At 45.1% G+C, this 27,207-nt stretch overlaps 1 protein-coding gene across 1 annotated transcript in view; it reads right to left on the reverse strand.

Moving 5' to 3' along the window:
- Nucleotides 1-7,157: 7,157 nt before the first annotated feature.
- The window catches only part of scara5 (scavenger receptor class A, member 5 (putative)), a 48,291-nt gene continuing 28,241 nt past the window's right edge, over nt 7,158-27,207 (reverse strand). The window contains exons 4-9 of the mRNA XM_012823976.3: nt 25,704-26,381; nt 23,116-23,196; nt 22,240-22,347; nt 18,747-18,815; nt 12,248-12,436; nt 7,158-7,808 (exon numbers count right to left, since the gene is read on the reverse strand). Of these exons, the coding sequence (XP_012679430.2) occupies nt 7,675-7,808; nt 12,248-12,436; nt 18,747-18,815; nt 22,240-22,347; nt 23,116-23,196; nt 25,704-26,381 (1,259 nt within the window). The 3' untranslated portion in view covers nt 7,158-7,674. The remainder of the gene's footprint in view (nt 7,809-12,247; nt 12,437-18,746; nt 18,816-22,239; nt 22,348-23,115; nt 23,197-25,703; nt 26,382-27,207) is intronic.

The following is a 27,207-nucleotide window of genomic DNA, read 5'->3' on the forward strand; positions in this document are numbered from 1 at the left end:
CCACTAGTCTCATAACAAACATAGGCGGTGACAGTGACAGTGACAGTGGTATTCACTTCAGTGCAATATAGTTTCAACTCTTTGATTACCTTAATCCACCCCCCCCCCCTCCCCTGCATACACCCTCGTATATTTCCCTCCTTTCTAGTGATTTCATGTAAAACAGAGATGAATTTACCGGCATGAGAGGAGGGATCGAAACAAGCAACGGAGTGATGCTATTTGGTCTACCTCGACAACTCTACAAAAAACAAAGCAGTCTGTTTTTCAGAAGAAGTGCTGCAGGTCTGTACTTGTGTGACCTGAGGTCGTTCCAGGTAAAGTCAAGTAAAATGCCCAAAGCTGGTCTCAGATTGTGTTGCCATTTTGTTGCCCTGTCATTACACTATAAATCTACATTATAATATCAATTTACCTTTCGGACAAAGTGTGTTGAGGTTTTCTCAACCCTTTTATTATGGTTACGTTTTGTTGGCTTAGCTGTGCACTACCAAAACAATACATACTTGTCACCTTTTTGCTCTTTTGGGAAAAAGACAAAACAACAATATTTCAAAATGGAAATGATGTTACCAGTTTGCAGTATCAGTAGTGGGTTTGTGCTGCCTTTATGTTTGAATTGTTTTGTTTTGGTGTGTGTGTTGTTTTGGTGTGTGTGTGTGTGTGTGTGTTGTTCTGGTGTGTGTGTGTGTGTGTGTGTGTGTGTGTGTGTGTGTGTGTGAGAGAGAGAGATAGAGTGTGAGAGATTGAGAGAGAGAGAGAAAGCAGGAAGGTTTTGATAAATAACCTGTGATGTTTTGGTGACTTCCTCTTTCAGGTCTTATCAACAGCTATCAGGAAATTGTTTTTGGCGCATGATCATCATTGCGCAGAGCAGGCTTTCCATTATAAAACAAGTCTGTTTCCATTACGTCCTCCTATCACCAAAACATATCCCTCCTCACACAGGCCCTATATTTTAATTTAAGGTCACGTCCAACGGCATAATCATGACAAGCCCTTTAAAATCCCAAACGATATCAGTGCAATGTTTCTTGTGTAGGTAGCATGAACACAACCATGCACACACTGTCTGAAGGGGTTGTGGCAGTGAGTGGAGCTAAGGGGCTACCTGCTTGCTCTATTTGAATGGCTTAAAAAGCAATGAGCACCACCCAGTTCTGTTCGGTGTGTGAGCTCAGACCCTGTGCTTGAGATTGGGCCAGGTTAGCCTTTTCTTTACAAAATGGCAGATCATTGTAAGTGCGTACATTTTTTAACTGACAGTAATTATTACCTTGTTGACACAAAACAGACCAGCTGGTTTACAAGCATGGTGTGAAAATCTCCAATTTAAGAGTTTGACCCCCGACCCCCCCCCCATTGCATCAGTTTCACTCTGTTTAGAAGGCATCGCCACGGCGCTCACCAGCAAGGATATCGGTGCAGTTGTGTAACAGTAATAATTCATTATAAATATTTAAACCAGCATTTGTGTTTTACCTGCAAAGAATGCACATGTGCAGGAAAAGCTTAACATGTTTTGTTCAAAGAGGCTTCCTGGTGGTCAGAGAAGTCACATGAAGTGAAGCAAAGCCTTGGCTGAAGACATGTGAAGAGAGGGGGAACTGGTTTGTCTTGTTTCCCAGATATCATTCATCATCACGTGTGTGGGGCCTATAGCTATAGGATAGAATCACTAAGCCATTAGAATCTACAGCATTTGTAGTGGTGAAGGTAGTTCCACTGTATGACCCTGATGGCTCTCATGATGATTAGATCTGAAAGAGCTTGACACTTCCAATGCCAGAGTCACTCCTCAGAGTTGGCTCTGACACAGACGCTAATGTCACGTCTGCTAATATGTGACATCTATAAATCAGAAACCTTACAGTAGATATGCATGCGCTAGCTGTGCAGCAGGGAATGATGAACCAGTCAGACACTAGCAAGTCTTGTCTCATCCTGTGTGAACTGTTGAGGGCGGTCTGTATGCGTGCTGTGTGTGTGGGAGTTTCTTTTTTTTTTTCTTTTTTTTTTTTTTTAAATCTCAACAACTTTAGAAAGAATAATATTAAAGAATGCTGTGTTGTCAATTAATCACAACAGTGATGTATGTGTGAGATCCACCTGCCCGTAGACAAGTGTTACAAGGACACTATGATGTCTGCTGTGATATATTTGGCCACTAGAGTGCGCCAAAGCTGCACAGCCAACCTCAGGACTGCGTAATCTGTTACTACGATCTCAGTAGTACAGTCAGTGATAGTAGAGAAAATTATTCATTTTGAAACACAATGGTCAAGTAAATACGAGTAAATACCCCCCCCCCCCCACATCCCTTTCCTCTCAAACGTCCTTTTCCCTGCACATGTCTTAGCAGGCTCAAGTTTTTGGCTCCCCCCTTGTCCTGATTTGTTGATCTCAAATCATTGATTTGTCTGATCTCTGCCCCAATAAAAGAGCCTGCTTTCTTCAAACCCTCTTCCTCTTCCTCTTCCTCCTCTCCTCTTCCCCTTCCCTGTCAGTGCCACCAGGGGGCAGGTTTGAAGAGAGCGCAATACATCAGCGCCATCACTGTATTTATGCTCCACCACCACTATATATTTAGCTCTGTCCAATATGTCATAGCCGTTTTCATCACATCTTATTAACAGTGTTAAATATTGTGATCATTTGGTTAAGACGGTGTAACCAAGTCAAGTCAACTGATCAAGTTACACCGATGGAAAATGAGTTCAATCAATTCTAATCAACATTAGAACAGCTGTCAGCTTCATGCCAAGACGATACTGCTCTGACAGGATTTTTCTCAGAGAGTGTTGAACGTGTGTTTGCCTCGCAGCGTGTACCTCCCTGAAAAGGATCCAGACGCATCAATCCGCTAGCCTGTCCGCTGTCAGGTGTGCGCCCTGGGGTATCGGAGCCAGAGGCAGGCCATCGCTCCCCCAGCATGTTTCGTTTTCAGGACTTGGACACAGTTCTCTGCTGCGGAGGTGAGACTCATCTCAAGAATGTCCAGATTTCACACACATTTGGAGTCAAAGCCTCCATTTCATTCATTACTTACTCATGGCTTTGGGCAGCTGTGCCTGTGTGTGTGTGTGTGTGTGTGTGTGTGTGTGTGTGTGTGTGTGTGTATGCGTGTGTGTGTGTGTGTGTGTGTGTGTATGCGTGTGTGTGTGTGTGTATGTGTGTGTGTATGCGTGCGCGTGTGTGTGTGTGTGTATGCGTGTGTGTGTATGCGTGCGTGTGTGTGTGTATGTGTGCGCGTGTGTGTATGTGTGTGTGTGTGTGTATGCGTGTGCGTGTGTGTGTGTGTGTATGCGTGCGTGCGTGCGTGTGTGTGTGTGTGTATGTGTGCGTGTGTGCGTGCGTGCGTGTGTGTGTGTGCGTGCGTGTGTGTGTGTTTATGGCACACATGTGTGCACAGAATGTGGTTGTGTTTTTGTGTGCATGAGAATATCTGCAAGCTGGCATTTGTATGTGTGTGTTTCAAAAATGATGTCAGCACAGTCAAGCCATATTGATTAATGTCTGCAAGTTCCTCTTTCCATATGTGTGCAGTTACTGCAAATCACCCTTCAATGGCACGGTGACATAATCCATAGTTTTTAATAATGAAAATAGTATAGATGTTTGCCTTAGGAAAAGTACTATAATGAGAGAGAGGGTGAATGAGTGAGTGAGAGAAACAGATGAAGACAGAATGAGAGAGAGAGGGTGAGAGAGAGAGAGGGAGAGGAGAGAGAGAGAGAGGGTGAGAGAGAGAGAGAGAGAGTGTGAGAGAGAGAGAGAGAGGGTGAGAGAGAGAGAGAGAGAGCGCAATAGGAACATTTAACCTGACCACAGAAAGGATTTTCTCTGGATGTTTGTCTTGTTAACTCAGGCAGTTGTCACTGGCTCGTTGGTTGTTATAGGTAGTTTAGATTGAGAATAAACTCTTTGGTCAAAAAACCCCCACAGTTGATCGTAAAGGGGGAGAAATGAAATCGGCTTTATTTATGTTTGAAGGTGCCGTGGCTGTGGTTCTCTTCATCGCTACGACATGCGTCCATACGCAGGCTCAAGCTAGCTCGTGTTTATGTTAAGACATAAGCAATCAAAAGTCATTTTTTCTTTTTTTTTGCCATCAATGTCAAAGTCATCACTTTCTTTTGTGACTCATGCAGCCCGTCAACGCAGATCATTTCTGCCAATTCAAGACATCTGGGTTCTATAATTCTCACTCTTTAGAGGCCACCCTGGCAAGCGTTTCAGGGTATGTTGTAACAAAACCGACTACCTTCAACATCTCATCATCAAATCAGCTTGACCAGAATCAATCAGCAGCACAAGTTGATTTTCTTTTTTTTAATAAAAGCAATATAAAACAAAACATTACAGTGTCTCCAACTTTGGTCTTGAGGTTATCTCATTTGCTGTTGTGTTGTTTCCTAGCAAGCTGCTGTTTTGCTCTGGGTGGAGAGTCCATTTGCACCCTCCTATTGCAATCCGACATCGAATGAGCCGAATCATAACGCACACTTTAGTGTCCACTGATGCCCCTGACGCTACGCTGCTGTATGTGACAATGGAGGCGTTCATTTGACTGGGACAAAACAACTTCAATGGAAACACTCTTGCACACAGAACTCCATTTTCTACGAGTACTCAGATAAGTGGAATCAATGCGCTCCACTGTGTCTCCTGCCTAAAACATCAGACCCAGAATGCCCTTTGGATTTCTGATTTCAAACCTTCGGGCCAAATAGATGGAGGAAGAAAGGTTTGAAGTCACTGCCAAAGACACTTTTCATTATTGTTTTTTTGAGCCTGACACGCTGTCCGTGGTATGAATGTCCTCTGGATGTATCTATCCATTGTGCTCACTTTCCTGTACAACTGTGTTTGTATCACATGAGAGGGCTAGAGAAAGGGAGAGAGGGGAGATGGAAAAAAGAGAAAGAAAGAGAACAGAAAGAAGAGTTCTATCATTGTTAGGTGAATGGTCAGATAGCCTACTTGTTCTATCAGTAGAAGCCCACTTGCCTACTAGATTTAAACACATTGTGGAGACTCACTGTACAGTACATCCACCCCCTTGCATGTCGCTTGGCTAACTCCTTTAGTTTCCTAAGATCACCTTGAGAGGTGCAACCCACCCAAAAGTGAGTTGCGGCGGCCAAGGGCCTTAGAAGCTTGATTGGAGGTGACAGTCCATGTGCTCCGATTCTCTTTGTTCTCTTTTCAGTTGATCAGTGGATTCTGTTGGAATCATTTCCATATCCGTTTGGGCATGTGGAAGCCATCACAGGTAATTGTTCCTCAGCCTTCGTCTGATTTGAGAGGAGGGCATTTGAGATCGGTTTCCTTTTATAGGGTTCTCTTGACTTTCTTACGGTCTTTGAATGTATATCGGGGGTGCCTGGGTCGTTGGCTGCACCGCTTTGTGTTGAGCAGGGTCATAACATTCAGCTTTATCAGAAATAATGGAGGTCGTATGTATAAACACAAAAAAATGCTTTATTCTCTCCAACAATATATAACAACAAATATCAAATACTGTAACTGGTATTGCCTCTGAGATTGAAGTAGCTTTACAGACACTTAAAATATGCTTCTCTATGATGTTTATAGTTCATATACATTCGTATGCAAGTAGATATTGGATTTCTGTCTTTGCATCTGTAAATGAGAAATACAACTGACAGCTATGACAGAGAGGGGAAAAAAAATACAAGAAAACAAATACTGTGAAACATTCTTGGAGCTTTGGAACACCTGTGGGGAGTAAACCTTCATTAAGGAGAACCTGCAAGCCTTTCAGTGCTTATCATTGAAGAGCAATGGCTGCTTCACCAGTGGTCAAGAGCCTCATGCCTTATTCATCCAGCACAGTGGGCTTTCCCTGCTAGTTCACTGCCTGGATGGCCAAGATCTGTGGAGCCTGGCTTTGTGTGTTTGGCGTGTACACAGCGTGATATAAGCCATAACGATGAAATAGGCATCTATATTAAGAAATGGCCGCATTTTAAAGAACAATTAGGCCCCTGGCCCCGTGGTTTGATGGCCAAGATCCAAAACAGGAAGTTGTTCAGTGGTCAATTTACAATGCAGCAACAAATCTAAATGGGGAGGGGGGGACTTATGTGTGGCTTTAAAACCACTTGTGGTGAACATTAAAAGCATGTCTGTTCTGCCAGTTACTAACTACAACAAAAGTTAAACAATTGTAGACTTACATAAAATAAATTGTTCAAGTGTTAAGGTATGTTATTTATGATAGAGTAACACTACATAATGACACTGGTCACACTTATAAACATAATACATTGTTGGAAAATGTCATAAAGATCGGTACATACAAGCAATGGCACTTTGCAGTCCAGCTGGAAATGTAAGTAATCATGTCCTTCAGAGAGAGAGGATGACAGCATTCAAACTGAGAAGGACTTCATGGTGTGTTGTCTTTGGCTGCTTTCTAATACTGTTTGATTAAGCTCCACTGCCCCGCTGAAACTCTGGGGTTGAAGAATGGACTCAAGGGATGTGCGGTGCGGCCACACGGACAATCTAGCTGTCCGCAGAACGTGGCCAGGGAGCATTAGACACGTTTGTGTTTGCAGCAATAAAATGACATTCGTTTTTTAATGGTATCTGTATCTCCACCGCAGGCTATGTTCCATATAGCAGTGGTTGATTCAAGTACAGAAATGACGTTGTCAGCCAAGAGTATGGGGGGGGGGGGGGGGGGTTTATATGAAACCCCTTGCTTTCACCAGTACTTTAGCACCAGTCTACTTGAGGCTGTAAATTGGTAGATTTGTGGTCAGAGTCGGGGTTTCCAAACACAAACCAAGCGTCACTCTCATGACCACTGCACTATTTCTTACTGAGGGGAGAGACATTTTTGGCAGTGCTCTGTGTTACCCAAATGACCTGATTTGTGTGTGTGTATGTGTGTGTGTGTGTGTGTGGGGGGGGGGGGGGTTTGGAAAGCATATAGGAGCATTATAAAATCCGACATAAAAAGACCATACGTATCTTGATGTTAAAATTCACTAATGAGAGAAACTCAACACAATCACACGTGCACACATGCTCAGACACACACTTACACACACACACACACACACAGACTTACACACACACACACACACACTTACACACACATACACACAGACACACTTACACACACACACACACACACACATACACACACACACACACACAGACACACGTACACACACACACACACACACACACACTATTGAATCTGCTCTCTGAAGCCCACATCCATTAGACATGCACGACACTTGTTCCCACTCTTTTCCCTTTGTACCTTTTGCTTCTAGCCCCAAACAGGTCACTGTATGTTACTGGCCATTATTTTGGTCGGATCTTCTTGGCAAGAGATTCAGGTTTTTTTTTTGGTAGCGCCAGCCAATGGTGACACCAACTCTACAAAGACAATAGCTGACCCAGAGGCCCCCGCCGGGGCCCCCAGGCGAGGCATGTTTTCTCGAAACTGTCAAATCGATTTGCGCGGCGCGGACCAGGAAGTGCGGCGGCTTTGATGCACCTCGCCCAGGCTGTCAAGTCACGCTCTCGCCACATAACAAGTTAGTTCATTCTGGCCTTTCCAAAAACGTAGGAGGGGGGGAGCAAGGCGAAATGAGTGGTGGTGGTTGGGGAAGGCGGGGGGGGATGCTCTTAGGTGTTACACGTCACCCCTGCATCTTCCACATGGCCACAGTTGGTCCTGCCCCAGCCGGAGAACTTGCACTGGTGAATGGTGTCCTCAGTGCCCACGCAAGCCACGTCGTCCATCCAGATCAGACCGCTGCCTGTGGGACGAGGAGAGCAAAGCAGAGGATCAGGACCTGAGAGCCACCCTTCAGCAGTCGAAGTCGAAGTATCAACATATAAAATACACATTGTCGGCTAAATACAATCCAAACACGACCACTTTGGTTACTGTCTGTATGGTCAGTCAGATGAGGTGGCATGTCATGGGAGTACTGATAATCACAGAGGTAGTAGTCTAATTGCTATGAAACCAACTGCTTTCACAAAATAGGAGTTTATTCAGGGTACTGAGCCTCTACTCCCATAGGGTTCCATTCAAACAGAACAGCCACTGGTCTCCCCTCAAAGACCCCACAGCCGTTACACATTTTCACCCGAAGATTGGAGTCTCCCCTTTTAGAACAGCTCTGCCTGGAACTGACTTTGTAGCTAAATCAAGCACAACGCTTCTGTTGGATTTAGTTTTTTTTGGATTTTGGATGGTCACTCAAAGGAGCCTTAAAGGAGTTGTTTGAGGCTGCTGAAAAAGCAAGAATGGTTTGGAACAAATTCGTTTATTTACCTTTAGTTTTTGTTTCTGTTTCTGTTTTTGTTTATTGAGCTCATTCACTGTACTGTGATGAAACACATCAATGATGGTGTTGATATTGACATTTTTTATAAAAATCTGAATTTTGCGGGTTTGAAAATGGCCATCTTGAAAACAGCCCCTCCACAGTTTAAAATCCTCCTGAACCTTGCGAAGCCGATGCTGATGTAGAGTCAACCGTTTGGACTTCTCTACAACTCCCCGGCCCCTGACACGTGGGAGTCTTATTTTCATTTCATATTTTCATTCATCATTCACATGAGTTTAATTCCTATCAACTGTGTTGACAGCAACAAAGTAAAGTAAAAAATTTAAAGTAAATAGTTATTTTCTATTAGCCCATATTCTATTATTATCTCGGGTTGGGGGTTATGAGTACTTGCACGTGACAGTGAGAGGTTTGGCTGCTGTGCACAAGGAATTTAACAACTTATCCTGTGTATAACTACAAAATTGGCAAAAACACAAGCACAAAAACTCCCTATCTTTCACTCTCTCTCTCGCTCCCCCTCCCTCTCTCTCTCTCTCTCCCCCTCCCTCTCTCTCTCTCCCTCCCTCTCTCCCTTTCTCCCTCTCTCTCTCTCCCTCTCCCTCTCCCTCTCCCTCTCCCTCTCCCTCTCCCTCTCTCTCTCTCTCTCTCTCCCTCTCCTCATCTATAGTCCGACCCTGAGATGTTTGCATGCTCCACACATGGCAGCCAAGTGCCACCCAAGAGGAGCTCTGGCAGAGGGTCCTCCTCTCCTCCTCTCCTCCTCTCCTCCTCTCCTCCTCTCCTCCTCTAAGTGTCTTTACTGCCTTTATTAATTACCTCAACAAAACCAGCCATCTCTCTGGCTCAGAGGTACGTTCAGGTCTTGTTTTTAGCACAGCCAGAGTTACAGACACCCACCGAATGATCCCTGCTCTTGACAGCTTAATGAATTGGTTGTGTTCGGTCCACTGTGCAAAGCCTTGTCCAAATCCTCTTTTAAGGTGCCGCCATTTTTTCTGAGAAGGAATAAATCAATGACTTTGGTCTGAGCCATCCTTAATTCTCCGTTATCTTTTACAAGCATTCTACTGATGTAAGCACTCTAGCTACGACTAAGTTGCGACTTGCGTGTGGAGGTTAAAGGTTTTTTTTCTTTTTTTTTTTACCTTCTGTGAGGGTGGTTGGGAGGTTGGGTTTCTAATGGAATCAAAAGGTCATCACTGCTTTCTTCAAGTCTTACAGCACACGTTTAGGCAAGGGAACGGTTTCACTGGGTCTGATGGATTTTCCTGTCCTAACGCCAGGGTTCCAAAGTTCAATGACATCCATTAAAGGGTCACAGCTTAAGGCTGACAAATACAAAACTCCTATAGGGGAGATGCCTTACGGTGAAACACGTCAGATATCATACAATGACCAGTATTGTTCTAGATTGAGAGTAGATTTGTTTGTGTGTAGAACACTTTGGGCTGTCATTTTTCTCATCATGTGAACATTCCCCAGTCATACTTACAGTGTGCCAAATTTAAACAACCGTATCAAGACAGCATTTCAGAACGTTAAGAGCACCTTAGATCAATCTTGTGTATGAATAAAAATATATTCCCGTACATGATTACATCCTAAAATGCATTTCCAGGCTGTTAAAGCTTCCAGGTGCTACACCAGGCATCTATCTTCACTATCATCTCTCACAATCTGAGAGCTTGCAGATGTGCAGTGTTCGTCCACCGCCCCCAATAGGGCTATTAGCGATCCGGTGTGGGTCTGAGCATCCATACACAGCTCTGAGGAGAGACAACAGAGAGTTGTTCAGGCTCCATCAGGCTCCACCAGCCTCCATCTCAAACCTTCCACACTTATGAGTCAGCCCACTGTGGAAGGAAGTCAAGTTGGAGAGGCGCGTGCTCTGGGGCTGCTCTGTGCTCCGAAGCCTGACCATGGAGCTTTTGAGGACACGACTGTTGCATGCTGCTTCATGCAAATGTGTTTTAAAGCATAATAAGCATCCAATGACTTTTTTATATACCAATAAAGCAGCTCCAGGACATTAATCTATCCCATATTTTCCGTGAAGACGATCAAAAGACGTTTTTCTTTAATACAGAAAATATTTACCAAAATTCGTTCACATGATTACGTATTACTTGGAATAACAAAGATGTTTGTGGAGTATCATCCATGATTAATGTCACAAAGCTCCACAGGACACTGACACTCATTGAGAAGCTGAATAAAACATCTCACTGACAAACCTCTAAACAGCGACGCTAGTGTCACATGAACTAAGCACAGATGTTCACTTGACTGGCTGAATGAGAGTTATGATTTCAGAATTATAATAAATATAATAAAATAATGAATGAGATTAAGAGTATTTAAGAGTAAATCTATGTTCAAATATAGTTATATGCAGCGAGAGATGAGGTAAATATTTGGAAACATTGTTGTAAACAGAACACTAATCTTTGAAAAATGGGCTGTATGGGTGATTTCATAGCAAAACAAATCCAAATCATTTCTAATTTTACTTGGTTCTCTCAACCCTTAACTACCCTACAAACATGGTTGTTATTTCAACAAAACAAACTCCAAACACTGTGTGTGACAGATACTGCAATAAGTCATCATCTATATAGCCTTTCCTAAATAAGATAATTTTCTGTAGCTGAATGTAAGTTATAGTGGCAATCAGATGAATGTCACCATAGAGACTGTTTTGATGGCATCTAGCCTCCCTGGCTCTTCCCCATAAACTCATATTCTTCTCCAAAGTGATCCGACACAGCGTGCTGTAAAATACCTCATAAAAGTACAATGGAGAAAACAACTGGTCTCAACCATTTCCAAGATCCATAAATGCGGACTGATCACTCTATTGGATCTGACCTTAAGAGCCCGTCATTACTGTGTGGTTCAAACACAGATGGCGAAGTATTCTTGCCTCTCTCTCTGACTGTAGGTTTTAAGCATCACATCACCATTGAGCCAGGAGCAATGACGGTGTAGGTACCACCCAAAACATGTTTTGCTGCTGTCGACCAATAAACGATTTAAGGATTCATCTTAGTTCTCGTCTCTTAGTGCCACAGGTTTTAATACTAGTCTTGATTGGTAGAAGGCTGTTTACTTTAGTAAGAAATAGGGAAGGTTATGCGAGAAGCTGCTTCAGAACGACCTAGCTAGCCAGACTTAAACCATGTGTTTCCCCTGTCCTTTTCATCTCAAAATGTCTAAAAATGGCAAAAAGGTTTTTACTGGAACCCCCCTAACTGGTTTTTAGTCTCACAAAAAGATAAATGGTCATTACACGCCTAACTATCAAACACAGGCTGCCACTGATTGCAGCACTATAGATGAATGTATAAGTGGATCCCAAAGGCGGTTCAAAGTCGGGGAGCAAGGGGGTGGGTGTGTGCACTGTGTGTGTGTGTGTGTGTGTGTGTGTGTGTGTGTGTGTGGGTGCACTGTGTGTGGGTGCACTGTGTGTGTGTGTGTGTGTGTGTGTGTGTGTGGGGGGTGCACTGTGTGTGTGTGTGTGTGTGTGGGTGCACTGTGTGTGGGTGCACTGTGTGTGTGTGTGTGTGTGTGTGTGTGTGTGGGGGTGCACTGTGTGTGTGTGTGTGTGTGTGTGTTGGGGGCCCCACCAATTTGAAATGCCTTCTGCGGTCCATGCCAGTATGTATATGCTTCACACGCCACCTAATAGTGTGTGAGAGTGTGATAGGACCGTGTACTGATGTCAGTTAAGAAATGCCCCCCCCCCCCCCCCCCCCCCCCCCCCCCCTCCCTCAGCTCACATGTCAAACTCCACCTGTGGGTAATAGCTGTGAGAGTGATTTTGGAAAGATCAGATGGGAGGAAGACATTATACATCATTAAAGATAATATCAACATGGTAACTTTAAAAGACTCACCCTGGCCAAAGCGGCCGGTCTTGTGGATCTCTTTGGCTCCCCTGAAGCCCATCATCCTGCACACCACGTCCCCGTCCTTCTTGTCCCAGACATCATCACACACGGTGCCCCAGCGCCCCTCGTGAAACACCTCCACCCGGCCCTCGTGAGAATCCGATCCATTCACCAGCCTCACCAGTGTTGGCTCCACTGCATCACACACACACACACACACACACACACACACACACACACACACACACACACACACACACACACACACACACACACACACAATTAGTCTTACTGCATACAATTCCATTCCAAGTGACTTATAGTGAAGCACACCTTGGGACTAATGAAGCGGTTATATAATAAAGCATCTAGTTTTACTGTTTAAACGTCAAATAATACCTCATGGGTGAAGTATGCTAGACTTTGAGAGACATTGACAAAGGCGTTTATGGATATGCTATATGCTTCCAAGGGAAAGAAGATTTCAATGTTTGGATAGAGAACGCTTTTTCCCTAAAGAGCTTAAAAAGCATGAAGTTGGAGAGCTAGATGGGAAACTCTGCCACACGGTTAACAAATAAATGTGTTGAAGCGAAAGCTAATTAGCAGTTGAAAGGCATTTAGTGTCTGAGGAGCTGGATGGCCCTCCTCTGGCAGGTGTTTTCTAATTCAAATCCCAAACGCAACAGGTGACGGCAGAAAGAACCTCAGAGAATGTTCCCAATAGCGAGCACATCTGCATGAATGGGTCATCATGACAATCATTTCAAGATGTGCATCTAAGCTGCTTTCACTCAGTGCCCTACACGACGAGTTAATAAGTTCACTCACTCTCTCTCCTCTCCTTCTCCCCCCAGTCTCTTAGCCCCCATTCCCACAACACGGCACGAGCTAGCAACAACATCAGACATCTATTAGTCAGGGAGACGTGTCCAACGAGGCGTCTTCAATCTTCCTTCTCGTGCACGTCTCTGGGAGGTATCTCTCAGAGATTAACATCCGACTTTTGCCCTCACGCGTGACAGGTAGGTGGGAGGTGTTGATAACGATCGCTGGCTTAAACCGGACAGTGCTCCATCATTGGAGGGGCTCCGGTCTGGGCCCACATGGTGATATTAATTCGGCGGCTGCATTAAATGTAAATCTCCAGGATGGGCCTCGGAAGAGAGGAGGAACATCCTGCAAATGCATTGCAGATGCTGGCCCAGGGTTGGCCTGAGGAAGGCGGCCAATCTGCAGTGATTGAAAACACATGTCGTCCACCACAGACAAACAGGGAGATTTCCCGCTTACGCTCTCCTTCAACCCGCACCCCCCCCCCCCCCTCTCGTTCGAGATTACGGCCAGTTACGGCTCAGGGAACAACAATCTGTGCTGTGAAAAGGGGACTCAGTGGTGGGCTTGTTTGTGCCTGTGTGTGTGGTGTGTGTGTGTGTGTGTGTGTGTGTGTGTGTGTGTGTGTGTGTGTGTGTGTGTGTGTGTGTGTGTGTGTGAGCGTGTGTGTTTATGTGTATAGGTGTATGTCTGTGCATGCCAATTAGTGTTTATGTCTGCAGTACAAGACAGTGTCAGAGTCAGTGGAGTGCAAATCAGTAGGTGTGTGTATGTGTATATGAGTCTGTACTTGTGTTTAGGTGTCTATGAGTGTGTGTGTGTGTGTGTGTGTGTGTATATAACATATATAACAAAATCATGTATATCTGTGTGTGTTTCTGTGTGCGTGTGGGAAAGAGTGTGTGTGTGGGGGGGCACTTATATCCATGTGTGTATTGGGTCAAGGTCGAGAACAGAATCGCACATCTGACGGCTCCAAGCCTGTGTGACTAATGTGCTGCGTTTGAGCAGGCAGGGCTTAGAGCGTTCGTGCAAAAGGACTGAAATATATGGAGGAAATACTTCATTCAGGAAGTTCGCCTCCAAGCGCTGCATATCGAATCAAACAGGGCTAGTTTACCTGCTTTTGTAGCACGTACAAGGTTACATGTCATGCATCTGTAAGGATATTACCTTTAGCTGGGTAAAAAAAAAACAGATCAACACAATGCTCTTGGACATGCTAAACAGCATGCACAAGTGGTTTACTGCTACTCTTCCCTGTGACCAGTCAAACAAATCAGCCATGTGATATGGACGACGTGAAAAACAACTTTCGAGAAAAAAGGGAAATGAGATTTGTAAGTGAATACTTGACAAAGACCGATTGGCTGGGGACTTCACGTTTGGCTCATATAGCGCTTTAGTCCAATGTATTCATATCCCACATACCAGTTTATCAACTGTTGACCTGAGCCTTGCAGGGAGGTGGTCACTTGTACAGTATCAGACTCCTAATGGTCTACTCAACTCTACCTGATCCCACCATTGCGTCTGTATGGTATGTATGGTTTACATTAAGGTTTACATGGTTAAATGCCCATGTCAGAGTGTGGAGCACGCTGTGTGTAATGGCTCTCCTGGTATCTGTGGCCCTTATGTGTCACTCCCACAGGGACCTGTATGTGTGTGTGAGGTTTCAGCTCCTTAAGATGTCTATCAGTGGGCTGGGAGTGCCAGTACTACATTAGTGGACTCCACCGAGGCCGGGGTCCGCTTCCCCCCTGTGTGCGTGTGTTTGGACTGGACCGTGCTCACCACAGATGCGTCTGGGTCGTCCAAAGAGCAGGTTGAGCGGGGGAGTGATGGCGTCATTGTCGTGTTTGTGTGGTCCGGCCCCCAACCTCTCTGCTTGCGGACGGTTCCCACGGCAGCAGGAGCACAGTGAGAGGAGCACAGTGAGGGGCGCACCTCTCCCCCCTAATGCAATCCACCCCCACACCCCAGTGTGGCCCACGGCATGAGGGTGAACACGGCCAGGAGGAAACGCCTCACGTGTCCTAGATGTCATTCTATACTCCCCCGGTCGCATGCATGTGTGATCCAAGCGCTAAAAGCACGCTCGCTGTATCCTCAAAGGCCTCTGTTTTGGCTGCGCTCGGATGACATTAGAGTGGAATGTTGACCCATCATGTACGATATCTAGCTGATGTTCATAATCCAGGACTGTGTGTTTTGAACTCACACGGTGAGATTTGATATCCTTTTAGATGTAGTATTGCTGATATATCAGAAGTTAATAAGCACATCAAATGCATTAGTGCTGTACTGCTGTACAGGCCGTACTGTGTCTAAATGAGGTTTCTTACCAGGATATTAAAAGATCAAGAATATTAGAAATCCACAGCTTGTTGGAATAGTAAGTTAACCCTGCTTTTGATGAGTGCTAACTCAAGCAAACATGTTTTTGCGGGTGTAATCTGCTCAAAGCCAGCAAATTCCAGTGTGCAACTTAACCGAAACCGACTAATTGTCCAGACGAAGTAATGAAAAGCAGAAATCGAAAAACTTTCCAAAAACCCCCGGTGATGTCACCTCCCCTGTTTCACAACTCCCAACTTGTGAGATTTATTTAAGAACTAGGGCAGACTCCTTCCCTTCCCGTGGGACAGATCTCTGTAAATCAGCACTGTCGATACCTTGCAAAACACTGGCAGACATGGCCCACATGGTCCAGTCAGCAGAAGAAAGTGCTGTCATAATGTTTGGTGAAGAAGAGTCCGCTAAACGTTCTGTTTGGGGCCGGACAATTACAACATCTGTATCAAGAGCTGATCAATAAATCCCCACTTACAGCGTACAGGAATACAGTCACGTCAGTAAACTGAAGGACATGACTGCCTTACTTTCAGGGGAATCATGTCAGGCTGGTTGTGCAATACCCAGTCTTTTATTTGCCCAAGAGTGATTTACTCTTTGCACTGGTATATGATGTGGTTTTGAAACCCTTCAACACACCTCAACTCCTCTCTCTTTTCACCTCATCACTCCATCATCTGCACACACACACACACACACACACACAGTGCACCCACACACACACACACACACACACACACACACACACACACACACACACACACACACACACACACACACACACACTCTCTGGCCCCCACACATGAGAGTGTGTAAGAACGGTGTGAAGAGTGTGTGAGATGAGGTGTGGAAACAGACTGCTTAGCTCTCACACACCACTCTGCCCTTGATTACACGGCGGTTCATATTTAAGTCAACAAGCCCGTGGGGAGACAAGTGCGGAGGTGTCAGAGGGGATGGACACAGTGGTCTGCACGAGGCGAGGCATATCACAGCTGGTCAAACTCCTTATGATGTATTCCCTACGTCTGCCACACCTGTTGGGTCACAGTGCCAGGAAGAGAGGGAGAGAGAGAGAGAGAGAGAGAGAGAGAGAGAGAGAGAGAGAGTTCTGCAGTGTGATGCCATCAACATCAGACGGAGACAGTGATGAATGGGCTGAGGGGAGAGGCCAGTCACAACAGCGCCGTGGTGACAGAGCATGTGACATACATCAAGGCGGTCAGACCGCAAAACCCCTGCGTGTGATCCCACAAACCTCATCCATTTACATGAGTCTCTTCACACTCATGGAACCAATTTCACTTCAGAGGGCAGAGAAAGAGGAGAAAAAAACGAAACCTCCGAAGCAAAACTAAATAAATTGAGAAAAGACCCCACCCTCAACCCTCTTCATTTGGTAGGACTCTAATTCACAGTCCTTCTCTCTTTCTCTCTCTCTCTTTCTCTCTCTCTCTCTCTCTCCATGTACCTAAGTAAGGGTCAAAATCCGTTTCAGATGTTTGGAGCTGTCACTTTGACAGAGGCCCATTCCAACTCTCATCAAGCCAAAATGAGCCCTAATGATGTCATCAAGAAAAAATAATATTTCCAGCTCGAGGAAAAAAGAAATGAGAATTTGGGTTTGTTTTCTTTCCTTGCCTGAAAGTACATTGTGGTTGGTTTTATTGGACCAGTGTACCGGCCAGAGGGGGGAGTGGGGGGGGGGGGGGGGGGGGGGGGGCTAGGGTGGTACAGTACAGTGGGATCTAACAAAGAAGCACCAACCGCACAAACACTAAGCTAACCGGCTCTTAGCACACATTTCAAGATGGAATTTGTAAACAGATGATCTCAAACTTTAATCAGTGCTCTATGAAACCACTAAGCCTTCCTATCGGGAACTGAGCACTCAACCCAACCTCAAAGTCTCCAACAACAGCTGTGAGTGGCATTTAACTGTGAGCACAGGACTCCGCACATGAATGAATGGCTGTGCAAGACGAGGGGAGAGAGGTACATGGTCAGTAATGCTTTTCCAAGGGCCTTCGAGGAGCAGCTTTTACTCGGTCGTAAAATCGCTAGACTGAAAAGTACAGGTGATACGCCTCTTGTTTTGCTTTAGAAACGTGCGGGGGTGCTGGACGGAGCCTCTCACATCATGGCCAAGATGAAAGAATTCCAACATTAGCAATAGCTCACCCAGGAGGAATCTAATGGTGTTGTTTTTTTTTGCATCTGTTAATGTTTGGAGGCATTTGCAGACATGGCTGTGATATAACACACGACAGAGGAGAGTTATTAGTCCTGTGTGATATAACACATGACATAGGAGAGTTATTAGTCCTGTGTGATATAACACATGACATAGCAGAGCTATTAGTCCTGTGTGATATAACACATGACATAGGAGAGTTATTAGTCCTGTCCTGTGTGATATAACACATGACATAGCAGAGCTATTAGTCCTGTGTGATATAACACATGACATAGGAGAGTTATTAGTCCTGTGTGATATAACACATGACATAGGAGAGTTATTAGTCCTGTGTGATATAACACATGACATAGGAGAGTTATTAGTCCTGTCCTATGTGATATAACACATGACATAGCAGAGCTATTAGTCCTGTGTGATATAACACATGACATAGGAGAGTTATTAGTCCTGTCCTGTGTGATATAACACATGACATAGCAGAGCTATTAGTCCTGTGTGATATAACACATGACATAGGAGAGTTATTAGTCCTGTCCTGTGTGATATAACACATGACATAGCAGAGTTATTAGTCCTGTCCTGTGTGATATAACACATGACATAGGAGAGCTATTAGTCCTGTCCTGTGTGATATAACACATGACATAGCAGAGCTATTAGTCCTGTGTGATATAACACATGACAGAGGAGGGTTATTAGTCCTGTGTGATATAACACATGACATAGGAGAGTTATTAGTCCTGTCCTGTGTGATATAACACATGACATAGGAGAGTTATTAGTCCTGTCCTGTGTGATATAACACATGACATAGCAGAGTTATTAGTCCTGTCCTGTGTGATATAACACATGACATAGCAGAGCTATTAGTCCTGTGTGACCTACATTCTGCCCTTTTATGTCTGCCTTTGCATTCCATTGTGAATCTTACAAAAGAGCCACGGTCAAAGTGCCTTCTCCGTTGTCTTGTTCAGCATAGAATCTATTGCGTGAGGTGCTGCATAATGCGATCATTGATTGATATCTTTCAATATTCAAGTTATAGTATATAGACTTTATGTTTAAGTCCAGGCGAGCTCTTCCACATAAACAAACGCGATGATCAAATCCTACCTGTCTTCTCTCCTCCTCTGTCGCCTCTCTCCCCCTTGTCTCCCTTTGGCCCCCTCTCTCCCCTTTGACCTGAAAGACACAATCACAAACGGCCGGTTAAGGACAACAGACAGACAGACAGCAGATAAGTGGCATGCACTGATACATGGAGCAACAGGAGTGCTATCCCAGCACACTTCACTCTTCACACTTTGACACCAAACCCTAGGGGACCCGAAGGGGGACTTGTGCACGATGTGAGACTTTGCAGCAGCTTGTGAAAGCTCCCATGATGGAGAACTTTTCGTTGGGGGCGGGGGGGGTGGAGTGGAGAATTCAAGGCCTGTGGCCATGATGGTATAGCACCATTTAAGAAACAGAGGAGTATCTATTCACTGGTTTTACAGGAAACATAAAACAGCACCAAAATGAGCCCTTCCCCTTCAGAAAACAAAGTGAGATAGACCAGACCGTGGTAGGTCCTATTATTATGCATTAACCTACGGCTTTACCCACCACACATGCTCTCTAATCTGCGTGATGTGTAGAACTGAAGCAGACTGGCCACACGTGAGAAAAGAATACTTTAAATAATACTTCACTACTGTTTAAATTGGTGCTTTTCATTGAGAAGCAGAAGGACCCTCCTGTGGGGCCAAACCTCCATGCACATCAGTGCAGAAGAGTTGAAAGTGGTAAAGCACATATTTCTGAAATCTGATATTCATAACTGTAATGGGTTTCTCTGTCATGGTGACTTAGACTCGCAGAGCTTCGTGTGTTTGTTTACTGTTGTTCAGCTCGTTGTCTGAAGTGGGTCATCCATCTGAAAATGGTTTAGCGTGCTCTGCAGCAATCGCCAATGACAGTCTCAATGCACCAATTCAAGGTCTTACCGAAACTCCCTGGAAGATGGAATCTAAAAAACCACATGCTTACAGCAACTAATGTTATGTCCTTTAGCACACCCCTGATGAAACCAGATAGCCACAGAATGGTCAGTGATATTTATATAGCAATGACTCAGAATGATGTTATGGTACATTAGTCTTATAAACATTGCTTTAATGAAAATGTCTTGTTTATTGGATATGCAGCAGCAGAAGTAAACCCCTTTGCTTAAAGGTCATGGGAAATGTAGTTTAGATTTGAGGTGGTTGTGGTGTCCTATAATGTAAGTACAAAACAAGTACAAAAACATCTTACCTTTAACTTAAAATAAAATATACACCCCAGCTCAATAGATCATTACTAAATTGTCACACTATTAACAGATGTGTCTTTAAACGTGGCATTAAAATACGTTATACATTTCAGCTGCCTGCAATGAATATCTTGTATTGCCTGTGAAGAAAGAGCTTACTGGATGAGGACATAGCTCACCCTCAACTGTTGAGAAAATTCAAGACTTTAATTTTTGAACATACTTATTTCTGGTAACCTGTTCTAGTGGGAAAGTCCATTGTGTTTGGTGCTAAAATGGTCAAACTTCTCACATAAACGGTAAAGCTATTTATTGCTTGGGCCGGCGTGTCTAGGCTTATTATAAGGAAAGCGTACCACCACACAGCCAGCGGCGGGAGGCTACACCTCCTCTGAATTGGCCCACGCCCTGCCAACCCGCCTCTGTTCCACCCTGACAGATAGTTCTGAGCCACATCAATGGCCACGGCCTCTATGGTCCTCACATCTGCTACTCCAGTAAAGACACATAAAGGGGTTTAGCCTTCTGAAAGAAGGGGAGCCATTACTGTACGTTAGCTGTAATTTACTGCATTTTCTTTTTCCAGAAAATCATAGGACAGCATCCAGGGACAGTGGCACCCAAACACAACCACAAAATGGCGCCTGGTTGGTTTCTCGGCTGACCACATCCGCGGTGCAAACGCCTTGCGCCAGCGGGGATATTTTGAGGGGCTACGGCAGGCGGCTGCCAGGCTCAGCCCCTCCTGAACCGAGAGCGGGGAGGAGGAGGAGGAGGAGGAAATGGACGGGCTGTTCGGAGGTGCGAGTTACAAGCCTCTCAAGGTCTCTCAAGTTTTCCTCATTGATCCCTCTGCAGCTTTTTTCTTTTTTTCACTGCAGAGCAGCGTGCCTTTGTTGTTGTAAGTCCTATTTGTTTAACCCCTATTTCAAAGTCTTTAGGGTCTCGGGAAATGGCATTGTCCAGGGCTGGACGACTGCAGCACAGGGCAGTCTCCACGCAGGCTTATTGTTATTGGCTCGAAGGAGTTTTGAGAAAGTTGGATGGGAGACAGTTGGGCCAAACCAAACTGATCCCCAACAGCTGCTTGTTTAGCAAACTCTGGTCTGTGAAAACAGAATGGGTCTATTGTTGAGGGTCATGTCCTATAATGTTCCTATCACGAGCATGTGGGGTAATGTGTGTGTGTGTGTGTGTGTGTGTGTGTGTGTGTGTGTGTGTGTGTGTGTGTGTGTGTGTGTGTGTGTGTGTGTGTGTATATGTGTGTGTGCTTGTGTGTGAGATAGAGAGAGAAAGACTGAGAATGAGAGTCTGGGGTATTGGAGTATTGGATGACAAAAACTAGACTTGTGTTCCAATAAACACTCTGCATGAATTCCCCAGCATTCCCTGTGCCGTTGAAATGGGGATGTGTTATTGTGCTGGGCCAGTAGTGCACCGGGTCAGCCAGATGGATGAGGGTCCGTGGCAGGGTGGATCACTGTGAGCATTGCCAATGAAGCAAGACAAACGCAGGCTGTTACACACCAGGGATAAAGCGAAAACTCACAGGGAAATGGCACACTGTGAGCTCTCCAAGTGTGCTGTGAATTTGACATTTGACCTTTACACTTCTAGTTTTGCCAAGTGTGCTGTGAATATGACATTTGACCTTTACAGTTCTGGTTTTGCCAAGTGTGCTGTGAATATGACATTTGACCTTTACACTTCTGGTTTTGCCAGTGAATGTTGAAGTGTATAAAAGAAATGTTACAAATTCACAGGGCCAATATGTGTGCTCTATGTATAGGATAGTGTAAGACACGCATGTGAGTTAAATGGCCAACATGTGTAAAGGCCTTGAGAATTAGTCACGGTAAGACAGAGAGAGGGATAGAAGGAGAGAGGAAGTGGAAGAGAGAGGGATAGAAGGAGAGAGGAAGTGGAAGAGAGAGCGATGGAAGGAGAGAGGGATGGAAGAGAGAGGGATGGAAGAAGAGAGGGAGTAGTAGAGAGAGTTGGGAAACAAGTCAATGGAGTCTGTAAAACAGACAACAGAGTAGACAAAAGGATGGTGGGGGAAGATGATGGAGTGAGAGTGAGGGATTCCTGGATTCCATTTGTCTGTAAGACGGCACGGTCCTCTGGTGTCTGCAGGGGGAACCTCCGCTCCGCTCCGCTCTGCTCAGCTCGCTCACAGCGGGCCAAGACAGATCGAGATGGAGAGGCGGCTGCCCTGGGACGCCTCTGAAGTTCGAGACGAACGAAAGGCACACGCAGCTCGGCTCGGGCTCGGGCCCCCAGTGACAGAGGGGGTAACATCAGACATACCTTTAGGCCCTTCAGGCCCCGTCTCCCCTTTCTGCCCGTCGACGCCGTCCAGGCCGCTGGCTCCCTTCAGGCCCCGGAGACCCTGGATGCCCTTTTCTCCCGCAACGCCTGACAAGAAACACAGACACGCCATGGGGATTTGCTTTCCAACAGCCCCTTTCAAACAAATGGGGAAGGGAGGAAATCTGGCATTCATTTACCAGAATGAAAACATTTTCTACCTTATCAGGAATTTGGGAGCAAAGCACTGTTCTCATGCAACTGCCCTGTCAGATGCACCCCCCTACCCCAACCCCAACCTCCCTCCCTCCCCCAGACACCATGAAAAAGAGGCAGTGGGAGTTCCTCTGCTTCCTCCCTCGATATGTGTGGAGGCTTGACAGGGGCTTCAGATGCTTTGTCATCGGTAAATAAAACGCTCTCATGGGATGCTGTATATGACAGGTCAAGTGTGCTAAGGTTAACCCATACATTTAGCACACAGTGCCAGTGAGCAGATGTGCACGTGAGCTACGGGTCCGCAGGCAGGGCGCTGAAGGGTCAACCGTTATAGAGGGTCCCTGCACACAGCCCATGCCATGGGAATCTGGCAGATATATAGAGTAGACCTGACCTTATACTGGGAGGCTGACAGTTCAGGATAACACGCAGTACATGAGGCCTGTGAGGAATCCATCATTGTATTTTTTTTTTATTTATTGTTTGGAGGATAACCCCTTGAGATGCAGCATCTCGTTTTCGAGGGGGTCCTCAAACAAGCTCCATGAAAACACCATGTGGTGATACTTGCAATGCAAATGAACGTTCATGGATGGGAAGGAACAACATACGTCACATGGATATACAGTAAGAGGGGGGGGGGGGGGGGAAGCATACCTCTCAATCCACTCAGGCCAGGCGGACCCACTGGGCCCAGGGTGCCATCGTCACCCTTCTCCCCTTTTGGTCCCGGAGGTCCTGAGGACAGTGACAGGACAACAGTGAGTTACGTATATCTGATACTACATCTATTGCCACCATTACAGAAATCCATGAGATCCATTTTAGTTTACTGTACAAAATATGAAATACTCAGCAGCAATATGTTTCTTGGAATCTGTATATGGTTGGATAGGCTCAACAAGGTAATAACAGCATGTAGTTCTCACTGCCAACAAAAAGTAAAAACGTTTACATGTCTGCTTTCACTCTATGCATGTCACTTATAATAGAATATCGATGACCTACAGTAGAGATTTGAAAGCATGTAAATAAAGTTAGTCTCTTACAGTCCTTGAAGTGCACTGTGTTGTTTTGAAGTGGACTGTGTTGTTTTGAAGAGGACTGTGGGTTGTTTTGAAGTGGACTGTGTTGTTATGACGGGAGCTGTCTGGGATTCAATCACCTAAGCAGTTTGTTGACCTCAGTTTTGGAAGGCCTATTCAAGTTTCATGTTGTTGACTCATTTTGCAACAGAGGAGAACATATGCTGATTCAGTATTCACAAGCAGGAAAAGACGGTAGTGTGCGAGGCAACCAAAGCGTATTGCATGGATGAAATGAACTGTGCAATGTAAACAATTCCTGGCTAACCTGGCAGTGCGAGGGGGTGCCTTGAGTTCTGGAAGTACAGCTCAGCTGACTCCTTCCTTAAAAGTGGCTAAAACATGTTTTCTCTGTGTTTTCTTAATGGATAAATGTTTTCCCCACAGGGGAGTATATGGATTCAGATGAGTTGCCATAGTTAATAACCTCCTCTTAACGAGCCACCACTTCAAAGCCCGAAGACTTTGAAGCGGCCTTTAAATCCGAGCCCTTGTTGCGGGTCCTGCCAGGAGTGGGGAGCATCTCCGGAGAACCTTGCGGTACCCATTAAAGGCTCCAGGAATGTATGTCTGCGTCGGGGTCAAGGCTGAGGGCCCCAACTGGGGGGCCCAGTGCGTTAAGCAGCGAGGTCTAATTGGTGGTTTGTTTTAGTGGAATCAGTGTTATGGTCCTGCCCTCTCCGCTGGCCCCTGGGTCATTAATTCATTACACTGGAACTGTTGGAGAAAAAATAATAAACCCTGTTGCTAGCTAAAAATGAGTGAATATTTCCATCTATGCAAAAAACTAGACCCACCCTTGTGTTTCACGTACCAGCTCTTTTTGGGCCTGTTGGGATTGGCATGGGATCTTAAAGTTAATGTTATTTCCTTCCTAGAAGAGAGACGTTTTTTTTTTTCTAAATAAGGAAAGAGTGTCGTGTTCCTTCCTGATGTCAGGCCAGAAGCCAGTTAGTGGAGGTGGGAACGGAAGTCGCCAAGGCAGCCATGACCTTTAGAGAACATTCTAGTGTTGTTTAATTGTTTTCAATCAATGCAGGAACACATCAGAAAAGTTAATATTTCCTTCACAGGATGTGGTAGATCTAATGCTCAGATTGTGTTTCCTTGATTTACTGTTGACTGAAAATAAAAAAAATAGACACGGGCTTTGCTGCACAACACGTCCAAATACATGTACTATGTTACTGTAAAAGTTCCATGATCACAAGTTTCCAGCTTTAAGCCCTCCAAATACGATACACACACTCAAAGAATTCATAATTTAACATTTCAGTAATTACACTCTTTTTTTTCACAAACACAGCTTTGTTATTTGGCGCCAGAAACACGGGTGGAAACTAAACACAAGCTAAGAGGCACTGAGACACGGAAAGACACAATGCCAGCCACGGCGACTGCGAGTGTGAGGTGCGCAGCTTTCCTGGCTCTACTGAGGCTTAATGACATACAAATGTGTCTCATACTGGAACTAATGACAGACGGGCAGAGTTCTTAAAAGCAAGGTTCTCGAGGCAACCCAAAACGATTGTTTCCAGCCTGGATTCAGCTTCCTCCCACCCATATATAAACCAGATATTGGATACGATGCATAATTAGACATGGTTCCTTTTATATCCACACTTAGTTTTTCCCCTAACCACATTCTGACTGCCAGCATTTTCATCATGACATCACTGTAACGTCTCGGTATTTGTAAACATTTTGTGTGCATGTGTCTAATTTTGTTACTTTAAAGTAACAGAAGCAACAATTTGCCACTTTTTGTGGTATGTTCTTGTAGGTAACCCGTTTTGGTATCATCTTCAAATTAATTTTGATGGTATATAGTCATGTGAAGAACAGATAAACACACTATCAAGCTTTGCAACTAACTTTGCATACATGAAAGTATACATTTTTTATCTGAGATCTAAAATGGTTGAGAGTAACCTTAATGTGAAACACAGATATTTTGTTTTTGTATCAGCCACACTCCTAAGGCACTATTGTTCTCTCATTATGCTAATTGCATTTGATTCCCAACTTTTGTGTGAGTACAGGGAAATGTCTCCCATATGCTTTCAGTGTTAAATAACATTGCTCTACAGAAGCAACAGGTAGAAAATAGTTTGTCAACTCCGCTGACTCTGTGTGTTTTTGAAGCTCTCTGAAACGTACCTTCTATGTATGTGAGGTTCTTGAGGGCGACCGACTGCTCCCAGTCCTTGAGCCTCAGGTCCTCGGTGATGACGTTGAGGATCTCAATCTCGTTCCTCAGCTGCTCTTCCAGGTGCTCCTGCATGACCTTCATGGTCAGCGTGTCGTGGGTCACGTTGCTGATCTGCACCTGCAGGTCATGGATCTTGGCGCGATGGACGCTCACCTCGCCGGAGAACGTGTGGTTCACCGCGCCCACCATCCACCCCACGTCCTCCACACGCTCCCGCAGCCGGTCCACCCTCAGCGATGTCTCCCGCAGCAGGGTGTCCTGGGCCTGCAGGGAGCTGGTGGCGTGGGCCAGCTGAACGTCCAGGCTGCTGCTGCCGTTCCTTGGGCCCGACGAGCCCAGGCCCTCCAGCCGGTGCCCGAGGTGCTCCACGGAGTCGTCCATCTGAAGCGAGTGGTCCTGCAGGCCCCGTACGTCCTGCTCCAGGCCCCGCAAAACCAGATTCAGCTGCTGCAGGGCCTCTGTGTGGTTCTGGAAGAGGTTCTCCAGCTTCCAGATGTTCTCCAGCAGGTCACTCTGCGAGGAAAGCTGGCCCAAGGACTCCTGGAGGTCACGGGAGCGGTCGCCCAACCTGGTCATGTTCTCCATCAGGGCCTCCTGCTTCTCTGACGACACTTGAGACCTGGACACTGGGGGTCGGAGAAGAAGTTAAATGTAGCATTTGATTTGGGGTCAAGCATTGGACCAGAACCAGAAGTTTTTGGTGATTTGGTCTTTCAAACACACTTATTTTAGTCCAAAGCTATGGTTAATCACTACCATTAGAACAGGATGTAATACAAAACAAATCACAAGGTCACAACAGATGTTAGATGTTGAAGCATACACAAAGCCAACAATATGATCCCTTTGTGTATTGCAATGACTTTTATGGTTAGTTTGTGTATTCACTAAAGGTTCAAATAAATCATGGCCTTTATGTGCTGTTTGTCCTTCCAGAGCTGCAGAGCCGTTCTGTGGAAACTAGAGTTAAGGCTTTCAGGAAATGGACCACACAAATAATATGACTAAAGTGTGTTCAACAGCTGATATCCCAAATGTACTAACTAACTTTAATACATCCAAAATGATAGTAAAAATGTACAGAGATGTACAGTATATGTATATAGAAAGGACATAAAGGAAGGACACCAACTAGACGTGTAATTGGACTATTCCATGGAGACCAATGAAGTTTGAATGGATTGTTTTGCTATCTGTATCTCAGTTCCATATCACTTTGGGAAAATCATTGAATTTAGTGATGAAATCACAGTACCAATTATCTTTCAGTCTCATACCATCTATTGATCAAGCTGTTTACTCATCCCAGTGAGTTACACTTCCACATCTTGACATTGCCACCATGAAATAAGTGAGATGGGCCTCGGTGAAGAAAACTCACAATTGGCTTAAAAGAGAATAAAAGGCTGGAAGATATTTTGTTGCTCTGTCAAGATTTATTCCACAATCTTA

Source organism: Clupea harengus, chromosome 15 (genome assembly GCF_900700415.2).
Source record: "Clupea harengus chromosome 15, Ch_v2.0.2, whole genome shotgun sequence".
Lineage (NCBI taxonomy): Eukaryota > Metazoa > Chordata > Actinopteri > Clupeiformes > Clupeidae > Clupea > Clupea harengus.